At 39.2% G+C, this 21,538-nt stretch overlaps 2 protein-coding genes and 2 pseudogenes across 4 annotated transcripts in view; 3 read left to right on the top strand and 1 right to left on the bottom strand.

The window, feature by feature from the left end:
* SPATA22 (spermatogenesis associated 22) overlaps positions 1-7,095 on the bottom strand; it is a 22,775-nt gene extending 15,680 nt beyond the window's left edge. Inside the window, exons 1-3 of one of the 2 annotated variants that reach the window (XM_045293482.1) lie at positions 6,854-7,095; positions 5,151-5,256; positions 2,992-3,120 (exon numbers count right to left, since the gene is read on the bottom strand). In XM_045293482.1, coding sequence (XP_045149417.1) covers positions 2,992-3,120; positions 5,151-5,187 — 166 coding nt within the window. In that variant the 5' untranslated portion in view covers positions 5,188-5,256; positions 6,854-7,095. Of the gene's footprint in view, positions 1-2,991; positions 3,121-5,150; positions 5,735-6,853 lie in introns of those variants that run through there. The other variant, XM_004716166.2, reaches the window with a different exon arrangement.
* ASPA (aspartoacylase) overlaps positions 6,995-21,538 on the top strand; it is a 23,883-nt gene continuing 9,339 nt past the window's right edge. The window contains exons 1-5 of one of the 2 annotated variants that reach the window (XM_004716165.2): positions 6,995-7,096; positions 8,963-9,223; positions 11,361-11,556; positions 13,009-13,102; positions 17,023-17,130. In XM_004716165.2, coding sequence (XP_004716222.1) covers positions 8,988-9,223; positions 11,361-11,556; positions 13,009-13,102; positions 17,023-17,130 — 634 coding nt within the window. In that variant the 5' untranslated portion in view covers positions 6,995-7,096; positions 8,963-8,987. Of the gene's footprint in view, positions 7,097-7,328; positions 7,455-8,962; positions 9,224-11,360; positions 11,557-13,008; positions 13,103-17,022; positions 17,131-21,538 lie in introns of those variants that run through there. The other variant, XM_045293483.1, reaches the window with a different exon arrangement.
* Positions 17,492-19,162, top strand: LOC101647911 (annotated as a pseudogene).
* LOC105979820 overlaps positions 19,648-21,538 on the top strand; it is a 4,930-nt pseudogene continuing 3,039 nt past the window's right edge.

The raw sequence follows: 21,538 nt of genomic DNA, 5'->3' as shown, positions 1-21,538 counted from the left end.
TGTGTGTGTGTGTGTTCAGGCAGAAAGAGGATCTAGCAAAATGGTCACCATCAGCTCTTACTTTTACCTGTGAATGCACTCTGGTATTTTATACTCTATTATACTCTAATTTGTTTATGAAGCCCCCTTGTATTCAGCTGTAAATACAATGGCTGGCATTTTGAACCTACCATGGCCACTCTGGGTGAAATATGTTGCAGTTTGTTTACATAAAGATTCATAGTCATTATCAATCAGAATAGTGTCTGGGATTTTGAAGGTTTGTATTCAAATAAGCAGCCATCTAAGCAAGGAGTCAACTAAGCCCACATGGAAGAAGCACACCAGCTTGTGGGATGACAATAGCAAAATTCAAATATGATGAAGGAAAAAATATCAGAGCTAAAATTATGAACAGCCAATTGGTAAAAAGGCTAGGAGAACAGTGGGAGCCCCAAACCCATCTGCAGAGTAACTAGTTAATTAAGCTGTTGGAAGAACCCCCATTAGCCACAGGCAAGGGTAGGGAACAGCCTTACTATCAGACAGAAATCGTTGTAATCTTGATTATACTGGATTGAATTGATACTTGGTCAGCTGACCTCCCTATCGACCCAACCTGAATTTGCTCTAGGTGCAAGTATTTCTTGTGTGTTCCATGAAAAAAATGTCGTCCCTGGCTTTTTAAATATTGAGGGTGGTCTTTTCTTTCTTACTCGTTATTTGTACTTTTATTTTTATATTATTATTATTATTTTATCCTTACCACTTTATTTCTATTTTGTTTTTGTTTCCAATTGGGGTTCCCAGTTTGTGAAGCGACAGAAGGAGTGGATGCGTAGAGATTAATAACTAACACAAGGGTTTATAGGGGATTTCAGGAGTAAACAATGAAGGCGGGAGTGGGGAGGGACCACTAGAACTGATTGTGATTACACAGCTCATTTTAAAGGTGATTTAACCATGGGGGGGTGGGGATTGCTCTAAAATTGATTGTGGCAATGATTGTACAATTCTTCTCCATATAATAGAACTACTGAATTGTATGATATGTAGATTAGGTGCCAATAAAAATGTAAAAAGAAAAAAAAGGATAAATATAAAACACAAAAAAAAGATTTATAGCCTTGGAAACTCTATGTGACAGTTCTACTCTCTTCCATAGGATCACTATGATTATAAATATTATTTCAAAGGTTGGTTGTATCTTGGCCAGCTTAATAGGTCAAGGCAAAAATCTGAAAAATACTAAACAGTGAAAATGGTTAATCACTGAACTACGAAGTAAAAGAGGGACAGTTTGAATCCACGCACAGAAGCCTCAAAATAACAGCCTAGTAAAAGACCACAAGTCTGAAAACCCTCTGGGGTGCGGTTCTACTCTGTACACAGGAGGTTACCATGAGTTGGTAATCAACTTGACGGCAGCTAGTTTGCATTGGTTTAACCCTATCACCTGCCCCACACTTAAACCTCAGCTTTAAACCTGGTCAGAGATGGAGAGTTCATTGCTCCAGGAGGAAGCAGATTTCCTTGTGGAGCAGCTCAAAATTGTTAATTTTCAAGGAGAACATTCATACTGCTTAAAAAATTTTTAATAATGGAGAATTTTTTTATTTAAATCATTTTATTGGGGGCTCATACAACTCTTATCACAATCCATACTAATGGAGAATTTTTTAATGGTGCAAAATGACCAGCTAAATGTTGACCCATATACATAATCATGTGAATTTCCAATTATTGAGCCATTAATATGAGATTTATATTAACAAATGTAGAAGAAATAATTCTAGATTTAGAATCAGATGATGCCCATAGGTATACACAGATGAAATGAGCAATATGTTTATTGTTTTAGGTGCCGCTGAGTCAGTACAGTTCTGCCTCTCAGTGACCCTATGTAACCAGGACAAAATAAAGCCTAGTCCTGTGCCATCACAATTGTTCTTATGTTTGAGCCCACGTATCATTTTATAAAGAGTTTTTAATTCTAATTGCATAAAATTCTGTTAATATTTTAAAGCACTGGGCTAGCAAATACAAATGCGTATAGCTAGCATGTACCAAGCCTATTTCTGAATATCTGCTTGTTGATGTCTTCTTCCAGAGTCAGCAAATATGATCTCCCAGAAGCTACCAACATAATTAATTGGTTCAGAGGTGCTTAACTACAACCTAAGTCAATATGTGGATGGCCTCAGTTAAAACCATGAACTGCAAATGTGCTTGACACAATGGATGGATGGATGGATGGATGGATGGATGGATGGATGGATGGTGATAAGAGTTGTATGAGCCCCCAATAAAATGATTTTAATAAATAAATTAAAAGAAACTTTAAAAAACCAAACATGAACTGAACTAGAAGCTTTCTCTGTCTCTAGGTTTTTACTCAAAAGATGCAGAAGTAGTTCAACAATAGACTCAGAACTACAAATAAACAGTTATATAAAGCAAAGAAAGATAGTTTGTGTGCTAGGGGAAGCTATTTAAGGAAGTCAGCGGGGTGAGATCGTAAAGAACCAATATAAGAAGAAAGACCAAAATGCTGTAAGAGAAAACACTGCACTACCGTCAAGTCCTAGAAACTCATGTCTGCTCTTCCTGAGGTCTATACTTCTTTGTTCTCCCTGTGTTCATAAGCATCATCCCTGCTCCTGAAACATCTTTAATCTCTGTTCTTTACCATAAAATGTCTTAGTTACAATACCAGTATGTACTTTTCAAAGAGGAAAAAATGTTTAATATGAAGACTATCACTTAAATAGAATAAAGCATTCAAATCTAAGATATCCCATATAAGTGCTGGGCCACATGTGTAAACAAAGAAACTAAAATTTCTATACAGGGATGTTAAAAAAGTTAATTAATTTGTATATTTGCATAATGTAAAAAGCAAAAAATAGTAAAGTACACTTTCTTTCTTCACTATAGTAAAACAGAAATGCTGATTTTTTTTTACTTCTAGTACTTGCTTTCTGAACGTTTTCACAGTTCTCTTTCTCTTACCTGTTGGTAAAGGAGGAAAATCATAACTGTCAAAAGCAGTACTGATTCCTGGATCATTTTTAAGTGGATTCGAAGTTAATGGTTGTCTGCTCCTCTTTTTCTGATTGAACAATGGTACAGGCAAACAGCCTAAATTGAGCATACCAATAAATCAGAATGCAATTGACAAATATATCTAGTTATAAAACAATTACTATTGTGTAATAATATATAATTGATTTTTTTCTACTTTTTATGTCAATTTATATTTGACACGGGTACTTCTATACTTTTAACTTTACATTCTTTTTAAAATCTTGAAAAGTCTCATTTGTCTCTAAAAAGTCCCTTATTTGACCATATTTATTCTCATTACCACTATTTGAAAGTAATTCCCATCTCCTACCTCACCCCTGCCTCCATCCTTTCCAACTTACTTTTTATTTTATTTTCCTTCTGTGTTTGTCTATCACCATCTCAACTAGAGGAAACCCTCCAAGTACAATAGAAGAATCACACCTATGTCTTCCAAAACCCTCATCTATCTTTGGACTACAGTGGTACACCCGTCATAGTTTTTGAAATTTAATTTACCTAGGACTCATCTTTCTACTTAACATACAAATTTCTAGAAATCCACCCTCACAGATTTTTAAATTTTATTTATTTTTAGATTTTATTTAAATAGACTTGATCTTGTACCCAAATTTTAACTCCCTATGTATCTGAAATGCATATATTCTATGTATCTGAAATGCATGTATATATCTGAAATGCATATATTCTATGGATCATTGTATCTGAAATACATATGTATCTGAAATGCATATATTCTATGGATCATTTTGATAATGTTCTAGAGAGTGGTAATATCCACCCCAAAAGAGAATCTACCACTACCTTCTAGATAAGAGACTTAGATCTCAGGCTATACCAAAAGTAAGAATTCATAAACTTCAAAACTAGAAAAAATGTTCTAGAGGAAAAAAAAGGTCAACAAGCAAATATTCTAGAGGGGGAAAAAAGATCTGGTCAACAACCAGATCTCTTGTCACTACACTACTCTAGCACCTCCACCACTTGTGCAACAAAAGAATCTATAATCAACTCTCTTACGAAAGTTGGGAGATTGATGAATGTTTCTGTTGCTAGATTGCCTGGGTTTGAATTACACGTTCAAGGTATAAGAATGTCAAACTGGGTTTGAATTACAATTTTAAATATAATTGACAATTTCTCTAAAATTTTTGAACTAAGATTCTACACACTGAGAAGAAAAAGTGGCCTAGTATTTAAGAGCTTGACTACAGAGCAAAACTCCTAGAAGCAAACCTAGGTCCTGCCAATGACCAGGTTATTTATTTTACCTTCCGGTATAACCAGCTTCTCTTCTGAATGAGATGAGACATCACTCACTCACCCACTCACTCCCTGCCATGAGTAGATTGCAACATACATGAGACAGAGGATAATAATAATATCTTTGGACTATACTGATCTCAGAGGGGTGGTACAAAAATTAAGTGAATTTATACGTGTGGTTAAATATTTAGGATACAATACATATACCAGGAGCCCTGCCGGTGTTAATAGATTACATGCTGGGGGCTGCTTACCTTGTCAGCAGTTCAAAACAACCAGTTGCTCCGGGAGAGAAAGATGAGGCTCTCTACTCCCGTAAAGACTTAAGTCTCATAAACCCATAGGAGAAGTTCTACCTCGTTGCTGTGAGGGGTGCTACGAGTCAGAATCAACTCAACATATACCACATGAAATACCTATATACAAACAATTATATTATTCTTATACTAATAAAATAGTGAAGTAGAAATGAAAGCTGCTAAAGAGTTGGGCATGCTCCTAAAATATTGAATTAATAATTATTTTTAAAAGAACACTACCATTGAGTTGATTTACAGTTAATCCCAAACCTGTAGGTTTCTAGCTTAACATCACAGAACAACTCAAGCATGTAAAGTGTGTAGGAAAAACACTAGAGTAAGTCCAGAAGATTGTAATTCTACTTCCATCCTTGCTACTAACAGTTTTACCTTGAGCAAATAAATTCATTTCTTCAAATAAAGAGGCTAGACTAGATGGTCAATGTTTTTAAAAGTTTCTTCTAAAAATTTCATCTATAAACTACCGAAAACATTATATATATATGATTTGTTCAATACCTGCTGTACTTCGAGTTGAATTTTCATTTCTCTTCATTTTCTTGACTATACCAAGGTCTGTAATTTCTTTCTTCAGCACCAAAATTTACAACATGAAGTTGCTAAACTAAACCATCAAAATATAAGTTTAATTAAAATTACATGAACAATAATGAACTCGAGCACTGGCAAACTTATAAGACCAGAAAGTTATGAGTATGCCCTGTGTCCCTGTGTCCCACTTTAAAACACCAGGCAGATTATCAGCTTTGGCCATCAGTCTGAGACTTGTGGATTGTTCGAGAACACTTCCAAAAAAAAAAAAAGTCCATTATCTTTCAATTCCTTTCCGCAGACTTTTTGAAGCCCCTTTGTATCATATCCAGGCCTAAAGCCTCACTTTAACATGCAGAGTAATTGCAAATTTCCCTTCCTTTTCTATAATTTCAACAAATAAAGCAAATGTTCTGGTTTTCCCTTTCAAAACCAAAGTTCTGTTGTAAGTTTGCCCCCCACATTCACCTCTTAATGTATTTAAACCCCAATTTAACTCAACTGTCTACTGTGTGAAAAAGCAAGACACAAACATAAATAAGATCATCATGGCTTGCGAGTGCAATGAGGCAGGCAGATAACGAACACAGGAACTCTGGTCAGACGGAGGTCAATACTGTTTCTTAAATATCTTTTTTAAATGTATATAGATATAAAACCTGGAAAGCATGCGGTCATGGACTGCTTCCGTTTTGTTCCCTGCTCTCGGGCTCTATACTGGGGATCGCGTATAAGCAGTCACACTTTAAAAAATCTTGATGTCAAGGCGAGCCACCCAACAGAGATGACTTGGCTTTTTCTCAAAAATGGTAAAACCACTGTAATTCCCGTCCTAAGGCGAGGACGCGGGAGGGGATATATTACAAAGGTCTCTGAGTATCGCACCAAGAGAAGAGCAACGGACACGTGCGGTCCCCTCCCCCTGGACCAAATGACCCTGCGCTGCCCCACCCCCACCCCCACCCCGAGCCCCACCCCCACCCCCTCCGAAGCTTCTAAACAGAGCCTAATGGGTCATTCATGTCCATGGTGGCCTCGCGGTACAAGTGTGCTCGGTCTGCAAACACACGGAGAGAGAGAGGCGGCGTCACGGCCTCGTGGCGCGCAGGAGGGCTCCGTTGGGTCCCTCACGGAGAGAAAGTTCTAGAAGGGCTGCGCGTCAGTCCCGCCCGTCAGGGCGCGTGTTCTCATCCCACGCCCTCCCGTCCCGGGGCCTGGGGGCAGTTTGAGAAGTAGAGTTGAGGCCCAGTCTTCCCTTCTTGGTCCCTCGGCCAACACAACACGTAACTTTAACCTTCTGGTTCCCTCTCCTCAGCCAACCGTCAACTGCCCCCAGGCCGTCCAGTCGGCCAGCTCTAGCGTCTCGCCTCGAGAAAAGCGCGGGAAATCGGGGTGCGCAGCCGCAGTGAGAACGCACGCAGGGAGGCGCCGCGCGCCCAGTGCGCATGCGCAAGGCCTGCCGCCGCCGGAGCGTCCGGGCGCGCGGGTCCTGGAGGCGCTGCGCCTCCTGATGTAGTTGTTGTCATCAGGAAAGTTGTTTCCGCTCTTCTTTTGCCTTCAAATACAGCATTTTGTTAAGAAATGAAGCCCCTCTAGTTCCCCTCCCCGCCCCCCGCACACATTTGAAGCACTGGAAGTGATTAGGCTTAATGAGTCAAGAATTGTGGTACCTTATTCACACGAAGGTCGAGCTAGTGACGGGGGAGGGGCAAAGTTTACTCTGTGTACTTTCGCTTTAAGTCCCTGTGTGTTGGGAAGCAGGGGGTTAGAGGTCTTTCCGAAGTTCACTCGGTCTAAGTGTGAGAAGCCTCCGGTGCTCAGGAAAAGTTCGGAGCAAACGCCCTCCCTTCTGTCCGTCTTCCTAGTCAGCCTGTCACGGCAGACGACCTCCGACCGCAGTGCAGACGGCTCGTGTAAGTGCGGTCGCGCACTAACTGCACCGCGGCGACTCCCGCCACGTAAAGAAGCGAGCTCTCCCAGGGGTCCGTGCGCTGCTGCCAAGGCCGGGTGGACGGGCGGCGATGGCATCGACCGAGGGGTCCGTGCCAGCTGCGGGCCGAGAGCCCAGGGCAGCGGGCGGAGCCAGGACCGAGCGCGCACACACACGGCCCGTGGCCTTGGCCCTTCCTAAACCAAAGTGGGGGGACGCTAGCCCCCCATCCATCCAGAGCCTCGTGCGTCTCATCATCGCTACCTCCTTCCAGGTGTTTCGTGTGCAATGCTGTGAGCAAAGGCTTGTCGGGCTTCTTCCCCAAACTGGGACAGTCGTGGGTGCGTCCGTGTGTGTTTCTAGTGGACTGCTTTATCTCTGCATTATCTCAGGGAGGACATAGGACTTAGTTTATGAACTGTCCCAAAGCATTTCCCTTGTGTTTCTATCCTGTATTGGATTGGGAGGTTGGTCTGTGTCTTGAGCACACTGCAGTGTTGGCAGGGGTTTGGGGGATGAAAACGCTGAGAGGGGAAAATTAGAGCTTTGGGGGCAAGCCAGGACTCATCGGGAGACACTCTATTGCCTTGTGAAAACTTTTGGAATGAGTCTGAAAAACTTAGTTTCCAGGCCGGGTTTTGCCCCTGCGTTGCTGCAGAATCTTAATCAGGTTCTTTAAGCCACTCTTTGCTTTACGACTTGGGGTTCCTGTAGGATTTCTATGAGCCAGAGGTTTTGGGTTCCCTTTGCTGCTGCAGTAGGAATGTCAATATTTAACTACCCACCCTGTCTTGCAAAATAGATGTATAAATAAGCCGAGATAGCATATGCAGAAGACAATTATAAATTAAACCACTCTGTAATTGTAGTGATCTCCTCTTGTACCCTACCAAAGAACATGGGGATTGCAAGTACATACGATTTTCAGTACTTGGATGTATTTCATGTTACGGCTTGAGCATGGAATCAAATCAGATTTGGCTTTAAAGAGATGTGATCCACTAGTGTTCTGAATAGTTTGCCCTGACAAGCCTCCCTAACGAGTACACATTCCCATGGAGAGCCTCGCTGCCTGTAAGTTGGGCCGTGTCTATATAAGCTCGTATAATGTGGTGACAATATGTGGAATGTCCCGAGACATGTTCAGGCATTACAAACACTAGAAAAGTACTCCCAGTTACTTCTCCTTTATCAGTAATTCAAACAGTGGGGAAGAGCCCAGAAACAGTTCACATAAAAGGACCAAAGCTTCATGATAAAAATATTAGAGAATTTTTGAACATCCATTTTTAGTCCCAGCGATCTTTATTCTTTGATCTCCAAAGTGTTCTGATAAATAGAATGTTGCTTCAATAGGGAGATTTCTGAGGATATATCTGTGATTGTTAATGAAGATGGGATTAGCAGAAATATAAATATTAAATAATCATCTGTCCATGTGTGGGTCACTTCTTTCTTTTTTATATTTTTCTTTTAATTAGAAATGTTTTCCCAAATAATCTTGAACATACCTTTAAATGTCAGGGAAGGGAAAGCAGCATTTGTGTATGACTATGATGCTGATTATGAGTGTATTTAGATCTACTGACCATCTGAGGGAGTTAGAAGTCAAGGTAAACAGCTATATCTGTAGTTCATCTCTTGCATATTTTAAGCCAAATATGGTAAAGGGCAGGGCTAGATTGGAATGTTCATATAATAAGCAGAGCTCAGAACTTGTAACAGAGTTAAGATAAACTCAAGCGAACTTTGTACTTTGCACTTTGGTTAAAGACTCCTTTTGATTTAAACTTCTAGACTTTTCTTCAGAAATTAAATTTAACTGGATCTCTTCTCTTCTGAATTGCAGAAATCAGATAAAACGACTTGGTAAAATGACCTCTTTTCACGTTGCTGAAGAGCCTATTAAAAAGGTTGCTGTCTTTGGAGGAACGCATGGGAATGAGCTAACGGGAGTATTTCTAGTTAAGCATTGGCTAGAGGATGGCGCTGAGATTCAGAGAGCAGGGCTGGAGGTAAAGCCATTCATTTCCAACCCAAGAGCAGTGAAGAAGTGTTCCAGATACATTGACTGTGACCTGAATCGAGTTTTTGACATTGAAAATCTTGGGTAAGACTATGTTTTTTTGTTGTGGGTACATGCATGTGTGTGGAAAGTTGTCTGTATGAGAGAGAAGACACATATTTACATATGCACTTTATAAAAATTCATGTTCATAGGGGAGGGAAGAAAATGTACAAAAGATTGATTGTGGCCATGATTGTATAATGCTTCTTGAAGTGATTGAACTATTAAATTTTGTGATATGTGGATTAAGTGCCAATGAAATTGTTTAAAAAAATAAGTCTTCCAAAATTAAAAAAAAGTCAATCAGCCACATGATGAAAAAAAATTCATGTTAATTCATATAATCGGTATCATAAATAAGATTACTTTCACTTTTTATATTTCACTATGAATTACATAAGTATCTAAATGAGGCAATTATGAAATGCCCTTGTATAATATTTTTAAAATACCAAACGCTTCTCAACTGATTTTATAAATGTTTCCTATATAGACCAGAGCAACAAATAACGAAGGTTTTCTTTTTAAACCATGTCTTGAAAGAAACACATTTAATGCTCCTTTACATTGAATTAGGGTTTGGCCACTCTGTGTACAAGTTTGTCAGCTTTCTAGGTAATTCATTGCTATTTTTTTTCAATGTAACAATGTTTATGATAGAGCATAAAGTTCTACTGTTAAAAAAATATCATGTTCTAATTAATATGTGACTGAAAGAAGGAGTAAATGCCCATCATCAGGCAACACCTCACTGCTCTGTCAGCCCTCCATGTCTACTGATTACATACCTGCAGATTCAACTCAGCTTGGATCAAAACCTTTTTAAAAAATAAAAAATAAAAAAAAATAATGAAATACCTCAAACTAACAGAAAAACATGGAAAAGTCTAACAATTAACTGTTTGTCCCCCACCACACATTGACCTTTTACCATATTTCTTCCCAATACTTTATAAATAAATAAAAATAGATAAATTGGGAAATGATAGTCAAGAAAAAAACATTTCCAGAAAGTTCCAAAAAGCAAAACTTGACTTCGCCACTTGCTAAGCAGTACACAAAATCCATGCAAATGAAGTGATGTGTGGCCATGACGTGTCCTGGCCTCTCGCCATTTCACAGATCAGGAGTCCTCAAACTTTTTAAACAGGGGACCAGTTCACTGTCCCTCAGACCCGTTGAAGGGCCAGATTATAGTTTTTTTTAAAAACTATGAACAAATTCCTATACACACTGCACATATCTTATTTTGAAGTAAAAAATAAAATAAAATAAATGGGGCAAAAACACCCGGTGGGCCGAATAAATGTCCTCGGCGGGCTGCATGTGGCCCACGGGACGTGGTTTGAGGACGCCTGTCACAGATCCTCAGTCTCTCTCCCGCTCCTTTTTTGAGCACTGTTCCCCTCCTGTTTCATTCACTCACTGCTTGTGGGCGCTCTTCGTTTCTGTGGGAGACTGAGGGCTCCTAAAAGGCACGTAAGAAGTCAAAGCACTCCCTGAGAGGGAATATGAAGTACTATTTGCATGGTATTCACCTTGATTTTAGGTGCTGTAAGTAACCCAGAGATGACTTGAAGTATACTTAAGGAGCATAGGTTATGTGGAAATGCTACACCATTTTATGCAAGGGACTGGCGCGTCCTCTGATTTTGTTTTCAGAAAGGTATGCCTGTCCGGGAATCGCCCACAGGTTTGGAGGATTGGCTATAGGTCGAGGTTACATCAGTAGCATGTTGCCATTGATGGGAACGAGAGGCAACTCACCTGGCTGTAAATTACTGTCAGTCATACAAGAGGCCTTGGAAAAGTTCATGGAAATGTGGAATGCGAAGACAAGGTTCCCATGAACCTGTCGATGCCCCCTTGTACCTTGAATACACTATATGTCATAGCAACACTCTGGGTATGTCCTTGTTAAGCATCTTTCCTTTTTTATAGATCATAACTACCACTGTGACTTCCACCATTGCTTTGTCAACATGTCAATGTAACGTTAGCTATAAGTAACAAAACAGAGGGAAAATGGGCTTTTTTATTTATCAAGTTCCAGATGTTTTCACTTCTCTCACAGGTTTTTCACATTAAGGGTTTGGTAACTGTACACTGTATTTCTATTGTGTATTTATGTTGTCTCAGCCACAGATGTTGCTCATCTTTTTCTTTCCACCAATACTAGCAAAAACAGGTCAGAAGATTTGCCATATGAAGTAAGAAGAGCTCAAGAAATAAATCATCTATTTGGTCCAAAAGATAGTGAAGATGCCTATGATGTTATTTTTGACCTTCACAACACTACATCTAATATGGGGTGCACCCTTATTCTTGAAGATTCCAAGAGTGACTTTTTAATTCAGATGTTTCATTATATCAAGGTAACAGTAATGCTAACTAATTTGTAAAGTAGCATAAGATCTGTACTTTTAAGTTTACTCGAGATGTGAAAATACCAGAAAAGGGGTAGGAGGAAGGACCCAAGAGAAATGAGAGATGCGAATCTGCCCCACAGCCAAGCTTGGGTGAGGGGGAGGAGTAGCCGAGTACAGGGAGAGCTGTGACAATCGGGAGAAAAGAGAATGAGTAAACATACAAATACAATGACAAAAACAATAAGCTACTGGTAGGTTCTATAAAATTTAACTTTTTTATATACAGTCAACTATGAAATCATGGGCTATTGGTAAAACCAAGTCAAATTAATATCAAATTTCAAATGTGTGGTTGAAGTAGTTCAATTTTAAGAAGCTCATGAGATAATCATTTAATGTTGATGTGTGCCCAATGATAAAAAGGTCGGCTTCCTTTAGTTCTTCCCTTGCCCCCATTTTATTCAGATACCCCAGTACACACCCTTCACCACTAAGCACTTCAAGGTCCAGCAGCCTGCAGGATGAAAAATTCAGTAATCCACAGCCTACTCTGTTGCCAGAGAAAAAGTGCTAGAAATTAGCAAGCAAGAAACACAAATGATGAATTGTATGTATACATCTGTATTATGACTATCCATCCTTCCTGAGAGGCAGTGTGCCTCAGTGGAAACAGTTTGTCCTAGGTAGTCATGACAAGTTGACTTCTAATATGGATTTTCTCAATCACTAGCCTTTGTCAAGATTTCAACTCCTAAAAGTTTGCTTTCCTTGTTTTATAAAATTAACATGATAACAATCCCCTAGATGACTGTTAAAAACAAAGTATTTGAAGACTTTAGCCCAATAACTTACCAAATTGTGAAGGTTAGCTATTATTTTTTTGTTTCCCTTGAGTTTTTGACAGTAGCTCTGTAGTTGTTCTTAGAGAAGGCAATCATCAGGTTAATCTTTGTTAGAATTGAAGGGCTAGCTGAATGCTTTGGTTGCCAGATGAAGAAAAGCAGCAAGGTTATCAAAACTGAGAGGCCTGTTTTAAATTCTCAGGGAAGGCAATCACTAAACATCTGTAGAGAGCTGGACCACAGGCGTAGAAAGAGAATTCCTTAAGAGACCAATGCTAAGCTAAATAGTGAGTGTAACCAGTGATGAAAACAAAAATAATCAAATCCGTTTGAAGAAATTTTTATTTTATATTGTTTAATTGTGCTTCTGGAGACTTGCTTAATGTACATTTTACCTAGAAGACTATGTATAATTGGCTTTTATATGTAATTATTTTATATATTTTCAGAACTAGAGTAATAATATTGGGTTTGAGAATCCACTTCTTAAAGATGTTTTACTAATCTTAGTTGATGAAGTAAAGCATATTGAAAGTGTTTTTGAGCCTGGAGCAGCAAAGAAAACAAAACATATGGTCTGTACATAATAAGAAAGATATTTTGAATTCTTTTTCAGACTTCTTTGGCTCCATTGCCCTGCTATGTTTATCTTATTGAGCATCATTCCCTCAAATATGCAACCACTCGTTCTATAGCCAAATATCCTGTTGGTAAGTCAGATTTTCCATAGTCATAACTGAACAAAATTTGTTCTAGCTGAAACTCCAAGATAATTATTTTAAGGCATGTTTATAGCCACTTGCATGTTATTATGGCTTATAATTTCCAAGTAATAAGCACACTACCTCCAGGTATTCTGGCACTTGAACTATACTCAATTTCCTCCATTTCACTGAGCAGCCTTTTGTTTTCCGTTGCTGTCATACTCGGTCCTTTTAAATTAGCCTCGCAGAATTCTTCTCATCCGCAAGGTTCAGTTCAAATGTCACTTCCTATAGAGCTTTCCCTTAGTTGAAATTTCCAATGAGCACACAATTAAAACTTACAAACGATTGTTAGTCACACTTTTAATCCCACATTCCAGCAAGAACAGCCCCTCCACATATTTCTTTAAACAGTTAGGGACCAGGATTGGTCCTTGGACAGCAATTTAAAACAAAGGGACTATCAGATACAATGGCCCCTAAGTTCTCAATTGATTATAACTCCATTACCATAGAGTTCTCTGTCCTCTGACCCTTCTGCCGCCTAATTATGTGTGTTTAATAAGTGTTAGTTGAAATTATAGTGAGTATATAATTAAAATTTATAATTGTTCACAATTTTAATCCCACATAGATATACACAAACATTCCTTATCATACAATTTCTATAACTATGACTATACAAGAGGGTTTAGAAATTCATGGAGAAATAGAATTAAAAGATAATGGAATTTTTCCACGAACTTTTCTGTTGTTTAATATTTTTATTAATTGGTATTGATACATATATCAAATCATTCCATAGTTCAGTCACATCCAGCAGAATTGTACATTTGCTACCACAATCAGTTTCCAAACATTCTTTTTCTACATGGACCCCTTGACATCATCACCCCTTTCCATGAGCTTTTTGAAATCCCTTTGTTCAGGCATCCCTTGGAAATCTTACAGATTTGATTCCGGACTACCCACTACAATAAAGAGAGTATTGCAGTTAAGCAAGTCACATGGATGGTTTTTTTCCCCTATGGATATGAGAGTTATGTTTACACTGTTCTGTAATTTATTAAGGGTGCAATAGTATTACAAAAAAGCTTTAAATACTGTGAGAATTACTAAAATGTGACACAGAGATAAGAAGCAACCACATGCTGTTGGAAAAATGGCACCAATAGGCTTGCTCAACACAGGGTTGCCATAAACCTTCAATATGAAAAATACCAACATCTGCAAAGTGTAAATAAAACAGAGCATGAATAAAATGAGAAATGTCTGCATATGAAATATTAATCACCTAGCTTTGATAATATGAGAGGCCTTCAAAAGTTTGTAGGACAAAAATCTAATTAAGAAATAATGAAAAATGTCCATGAACTATTGGAAGCCCCAGGATCCCTGGTAGTATAGTGGTTATGCGTTGGGCTGTGGTTCCTCTGGTCAGCAGTTCAAATCCACCAACAACTCTGCAGGAGAAAGGGCTCTCTATTCCCATGAACTCTCTGGGCTCTCTACTCCCATGAGCAGTTACAGTCTTGGAAACCCACAGGGGGTCACTATGAGTCAGAACTGACTTGATGGCAGTGAGGTTCAAGACATTGCCATACACACATAGACGATTATTAAAAGTGGTCAGGTTTGATTGTAACAGAAAGACAGTGGATCTGCTTCTCCAAAGCACTAGTCATCCCAGAGGTCTTATCCAGACTGCTTTATGGTTTTCTCCTTGTCAGTGGGCTATAAAACACCTGAGATTGTGATCTACCTGGTAGCTAACAAGCTAGTTTGTCATTGTTTTGTGGATGCTGGTAGAAGATGTAGGTCTCATAGGTCAGCGACAGAGAATCATTTATTAAGAGTAGCAGGGTGTCATTATTTCTTTGTGCTCGTTTCCAAGCCCCAATTCCATGCGTATGTGAAAAGAGCCAGATAACACCTACATCCCCGGGCAAAGACTGAGCTGAGAGAACTTAAGTGTACTATAATGGGCAGCAGGGACACCTGTCCTTGACTGCCAGGAAGACACCACCATTGTCTTCCAAGGCTGTTGATCCTGCAGACATCTTTGCAAAGGAGAAGGTGGTGATTGAACGGATGAGCGTGTGAAGGGCTTGAGCAGAAGGAAAGGGACTAGAAAGTGATTTAGAGAAAGCGTTTTCAGACCACCATAGTAAAATAGCACAGTAAGTGAGCTGCACACACTTGTTGGTTTTGTTGCTGTAAGAATGGATGGAGGCTTGACAGTCACAGGAGGTAAGCCCAATAGTACAGATAGAGTTGTATTATTGTAAGATGAAAGGAGTACAATTTTATTTTTCTGTGGAAAATTATAACAGCACTATCATATCAGGATATATTTTGATGTTAAAGGCAGTGCTGCCAAGCATTGCCTGAATTTTTATATTGACTTAAATTCATTACTCATCCAGTCTTATTTTCTGGTTAGATAGCTGGCCTTTGTTCTGTCAAACTTGTCTAATACGGTTTCTCATTATGTCCACTTACTACTTTGTTTACATCAATTTGTCTACCCTTTTTACTGGTTCGTGGTTTTTTTTAAATATCATGACACTGCTGAATACAATTTAAAGTAAAAAGACATAAGTATCTTACTACTATCACACAACTCTGATGTTCTTTTCCAGTCTTTAATCATTATGCGCATAATATGTACATCTAAATGCTCTGCTTTATATTTTACTTAACATTCTATTTTAAACATTTTTCATAATGCTATAGGTCTACCTTTTAAATGATTTTTTCTTTTATTTTTAAATAGTTTTACTGGTACTTAATCCACATTTATTTATTTTTAATCATTTTATTGGGGGCATACATCCATTGTGACAAGCACATTTGTACATTTGTTGCCATCATCATTCTCAAAACATTTGGTTTCTACTTGAACCCTTGGTATCAGTTCCTCATTCTTCCCCTTCCTCCCCGCACCCCTCTCCCTCACGAACCCTTGATAATTTATAAATTATTATTATTTTGTCATGTCTTACACTGTCCAATGTCTCCCTTCACCCACTTTTCTGTTGTCCATCCCCCAGGGAGGGGGTTATAAGTAGATCCTTGCAATCGGTTCCCCCTTTCTCTTCCCTCCACCCTCCCGGTATCGCCACTCTCACCACTGATCCTGAGGGGTGCGTCTGTCCTGGATTCCCTGTGTTTCCAGTTCCTATCTGTACCAGCATACATCCTCTGGTCTAGCCGGACTTGTAAGGTAGAATTGGGATCATGATAGTTGGGAGTGGGGGGCAGGAAGCATTTAGAGAAAAGTTGTATGTTTCATCGTTGCTACACTGCACCCTGACCTGACTGGCTCTTCTCCTCCCTGCAACCCTTCTGTAAGGGGATGTCCAGTTATCTACAGATGGACTTTGGGTCCCCATTCCGCACTCCTCCTCATTCACAATGATATGAAATCCACATCTCTACAAGAGTTGTATAATCATTACCACAATAAATTTTAGAACATTTTCTTCATCCTTATACTCATTGTTATTAGTTTAAATTACTGTTATTTTCATTGTGGCAAAAATACAAACAACAAAGCACTCTCCAACTCAACAACTGCTGCATGTATAATTCAGTGCATTTATTATATTCTTTATGTTGCACAACTATTATTGATATCTTTTTCCAAATTATTCTACCATCATGAACACAAACTCAATGCCCATAAGTAATAAATCTTCCTCCTTCATTCATGGTAACCATTGAAAACTTTGGTTTCTTTTTTGGTTCTTTTGGCTTTTGTTTTGTTTCTTTTTTTAGTAGTTTGCTTAATATAAAATTCACATATCATACACTTCCATAAATATATTTTAATAAGATTCTTGATATTCATATATTAAGATGCTCAATTTTGCAATATACTCTGATACTTACATAAATTTAACAGTTTACCCTTCTGTACCTAGGTATAGAAGTTGGACCCCAGCCTCAAGGGGTTCTGAGAGCTGATATTTTAGATCAAATGAGAAAAATGATTAAACATGCTCTTGATTTTATACAACATTTCAATGAAGGTAAGTAGTGGTGGGTATTTTTCCTTAATCACTGGTTCATGCATATAAATGCTTAAAAAGATCAGAAAAGGGAGGTGAGATGAGCACACATGATGAACATTGAAATAGCAACTCACCTCAATCAAATCTGCCATGCTTATAATCTGAGTTGCCTTTTAAAATTTGTCTTCACTTGAACCTATTCATCAATAACCAGAATACACACCTTTAAGAAAGACAGCTACAAGATAATTCTTCCCAAATCAAATCCTTATTTTGCATACGATCCTCAAGTTTTAAAAGCTAAGAAATGTCTTATACATATGAGAGGACTTCAGAATTTCCATGTAGCCCTGCACCGGCTAGAAGCTCACACCGGAAGATGGTGGCAGCCGAGGATTTGACACTGGTTGAGAAATTCCTGGGGTTGAGTACAAGGAACAAATACAGTGCCCAGGGTGAGCACCAGATTCTAGTTCTTCAAGCAAACAATGGTCCGAGTTTAAGAGGATTAATGACAATAGTGGCTCATCTAGTCAAGCAAGTCAACAAAGAATCTTTGCTGGGGAGCAGTGCCAAAGAAAAAGCAGTCGTGTCACAACCGCTGAAGACAAAGCAGGTCAATAAGCAAATGTGGTGAAGAAAGCTGATGGTGTCTGGCTGTCAAAAGATATAGTGTCTGGGGTCTTTAAAGCTTGAAGGTAAACAAGCGGCCATCTAGCTCAGAAGCAGCAAAGCCCAGATGGAACAACATATCAGCCTGTGTGATCACGAGGTGTCGAACAGACAAATGGGTGCATAAGCATGTGTGGCAAAGAAAGCTGATGGTGCTCGGCTACCAAAAAAGTATAGCGTCTGGGATCTTAAAGGCTTGCAGGTAATCAAGCAGCCATCAAGCTCAGAAGCAACAAAGCCCACATGGAAGAAGCACACCAGCCTATGCAACCATGAGGTGTCGAAGGGATCAGGTATAAGGCATCATCAGAACAAAAAATCTTACCATAGTGAATGATGCGGGGAGTGCGGAGTGGAGACCCAAAGCCCATTAGTAGGCCACTGGAGATCCCCTTGCAGAGGGGTCTCGGGGAGGAGACGAGCCAGTCAGGGTGCGATGTAACAACGATGAGAAATACAACTTTCCTCTAATTCCTAAATGTTTCCTCCCCGCTCCCACTACCATGACTCGAATTCAACCTTGCAAGTCTGGCTAGACCAGAGGATGTACACTGGTACAGATAGGAACTGAAAATACAGGGAATCCAGGGTGAATGAGCCATACAGGACCAGTGGTGTGAGTGGTGAAACAGGGAGGGTAGAGGGAGAGTGGGTAGGAAAGAGGGAACCGATTACATGGAACTATTTGTGACCTCCTCCCTGGGGACGGACAACAGAAAAGTGGGTGAAGGGAGACGTCAGACAGAGCAAGATATGACAAAATAACAATTTATAAACTATCAAGGGCTCATGAGGGAGGGGGGAGCAAGGAGGGAGGGGAAAAATGAGGACCTAATGCCAGTGGCGGGGCTTAAGTGGAGAGGAAATGTTTTGAGAATGATGAGGGCAATGAATGTACAAATGCACTTTACACAATTGATGTGTGTATGGATTGTGATAAGAGTTGTATGAGCCCCTAATAAAATTATTTTTTTTAAAAAGAAAGAAAAGAAAAAGCAGCCGTGCAGCAATGGTTGGAATACAGGGTAACTAAAGGAGATGGACACTCCACTAAAGACGACATCCACATTCTGCTGAAGGATCTTAATGCATATCTTGAAGACAAAGTCTACTCATGGGCTATAACTTTACCTTGGCCAATATCTGTTTGACTATGAACTTCACCACATTATAGCTGACCTGAAGATTCAAGAAAAGGTGAAATATCTTAATGTGTCATTACGCATTATCCTAGTATCAAACAATATCTGCCTAGTGCCATCTTCTTCAAGAACAGACTACACCAATTCCCATTAGAAGAAACCCAGGCCATACAGAAGAGTTTTTTAAAAGGTTTCAGATGGAAAATGCCTTCTGGACCACAGGACTAACATAAATTGATAGACAGCCATTATTTGTTGATAGGAGCTAAAATTTAAAGCGTTCACTTGTGTTTGAATGTTTTACATGTTCTTTGGTTGAAATTTTGCAATTTTTTATGTACAAACTCAACTGTTGTCAAAAAGGCGAGTCAAAATCACATCATAAATTACTTTATAGGTGAACTTTTGATAAAAGTTGCAAATCAGTGACTTAATCTATAAGGAAAAACAGTGTTTTCCATGAGTGATGTATTTGGCTATTTATTGACCTCTGTTTTGTATTTTAAAATTCATTTTCCCCCAATGGGCATTTAGCTAGTTTGTTTGACATCATCTATAATAAATTGTGCCAAGGAAAGGGAAAAAAGATGAACTTGTTTTAAAACATTTATGTGAGCTAGTAAAGGTGGTTAAAAAAGTCAAAAAATTTTTTTCATGGAACAATGGGATTAAAAGATAATGAAATTTCCGTTTCTGGTGGTGATGACCTCCCCTCGTGATCATGCCTGTGAGCAGCCAGGGCCAGGCTTCAGTGGAGATCCAGCTCTTCTGCCCCCACGCTCCGCTCAGGCAGATTTGGAATGCAGGGAGCCCACAGGTCCCCTCTGTACTTTTTAGGATGTTAACTCACAAAGGAGCTCCTTCAACCCTCCCAAAGAGGAGAAGAGAAAACACAAGAAGAAGCGCCTGGTGCGGAGCCCGATTCCTACTTCCCGGATGCCCAAAGCCCAGGCGGCTATAAAATCACCACGGCCTTCAGCCAGGCACAAACAGTCGTTTTGTGTGTTGGCTGCTCTCCTGTCCTCTGTCAGCCTCCAGGAGGGAAAGCAAGGCTCACAGAAGGATGCTCCTTCAGGCAGAAGCAGCACTAAAAGACTCTGGATCAAATGTGTGGGAAGTGATCCAAATAAACCTATTTGGATTTTTTTTAAATGAAAATATTTTTCTTTTACAAAATTATATAAACTTTTATTAAACAAAAATCTCAAAAGCGAAGCTATTGTTTCTCAACATAACCTCCATCTAGGTCTATTTACTTCTTTTTTTAATTAATCATTTTATCGGGAGGCTCTTACAAATCTTATAACAATCCATCATGCAATTGTATTAAGCACACTTGTACATATGTTGCCATCAACATTTCCAAAACATTTTTCTTTCTACTTGAACCCTTGGTATCAGCTCCTCTTTTTAACCCTCCCTCCCCCCACTCTTCCACCGTTGTGAACCCTTGATCAGTTATGTATTATTGTTGTTATTTCGTGTCTTACACTGTCTGTTGTCTCCATTCACCCACATTTCTGTTATTTGTCCCTCTTTGGGGGGGTGGGTATATATCCAACCTTGCGATGGGTTACTCCTTTTTTTTCCCCTTACCCCAATCTCCCACCATCCCTACCTTCCCCACCATCCCTACCTTCATGATACTGCTGCTCCCACTACTGTACCTGAAGGTTTTATCTGTCTTGAATTCCATGTGTCAAGACCTCTTATCTGAAGACATGAAAAAATTATCATAATTCATAAATTATCAAGGGCCTGTGAGGGAGGGGGTCTTGAGGAGCTGATACCAAGGGCTCAAGTAGAAAGAAAATGTTTTGAAAATGATGGCAACAAATGTACAAATGTGCTTGGCACAATGAATGTATGTATGTATTGAGATAAGAGCTGTATGAGCCCCCAATAAAATTTTTATTTTTTTAAAAAGACCTCTTTCCTGTACCAATGTGTGTACTCCAGTCTAGCCAGATTTGTAAGGTAGAACTGGGTCATGGTAGTGGGGGGGAGGAAGCATTCAGGAATTAGAGGAAGGATGTGTGTTTTGTCGGTGCTATACTACACCCTGGTTTAATGGTCCCTTCCTTGTGACCTTTCTGTGAAGGGGTGTCCTATTGTCTAAAGATGGGCTTTGGGTCTCCACTTCAACCCACCTCATTCAAATCAATATACTTGTTTGTTGGGGATCTTTTGATACCTGATCCCGCAGACTGGTATGCGTCTTCCATGTGGGTTTGTTTGCTTCCTTACTAGATGATTGCTTGTTTAACTTCAAGCCTTTAAGACCCCAGATGCTATATCTTTGATAACCAGGCATCATCCGCTTTCTTCACCACATTTGCTTATGCACACATTTTGTCTTCAGCGATTGTGTTGGGAAGGTGAATATCAAAGAGTGCCAGGTTATTAAAACAAAGTGTCCTCCAAAGTCCATCCACTATCTTAATACTTAACATATAAATATTTGTATATTGGCCCCTATCCCTTTGGATAATGAAAATTTTCCATGAACTTTTTGAAGCATCCTCATATATAAAAGATATTGAGCATCACAAGTAATTACAGAAATGCAAGCTAAGATGGAAAAAATATTTCCCCACATTAGATTCAGAAAA

This window comes from Echinops telfairi, unplaced genomic scaffold, assembly GCF_000313985.2.
Source record: "Echinops telfairi isolate 266 unplaced genomic scaffold, ASM31398v2 ScPeMD7_2010;HRSCAF=2546, whole genome shotgun sequence".
NCBI lineage: Eukaryota > Metazoa > Chordata > Mammalia > Afrosoricida > Tenrecidae > Echinops > Echinops telfairi.
This window is presented reverse-complemented; position numbering and strand designations above follow the sequence as displayed.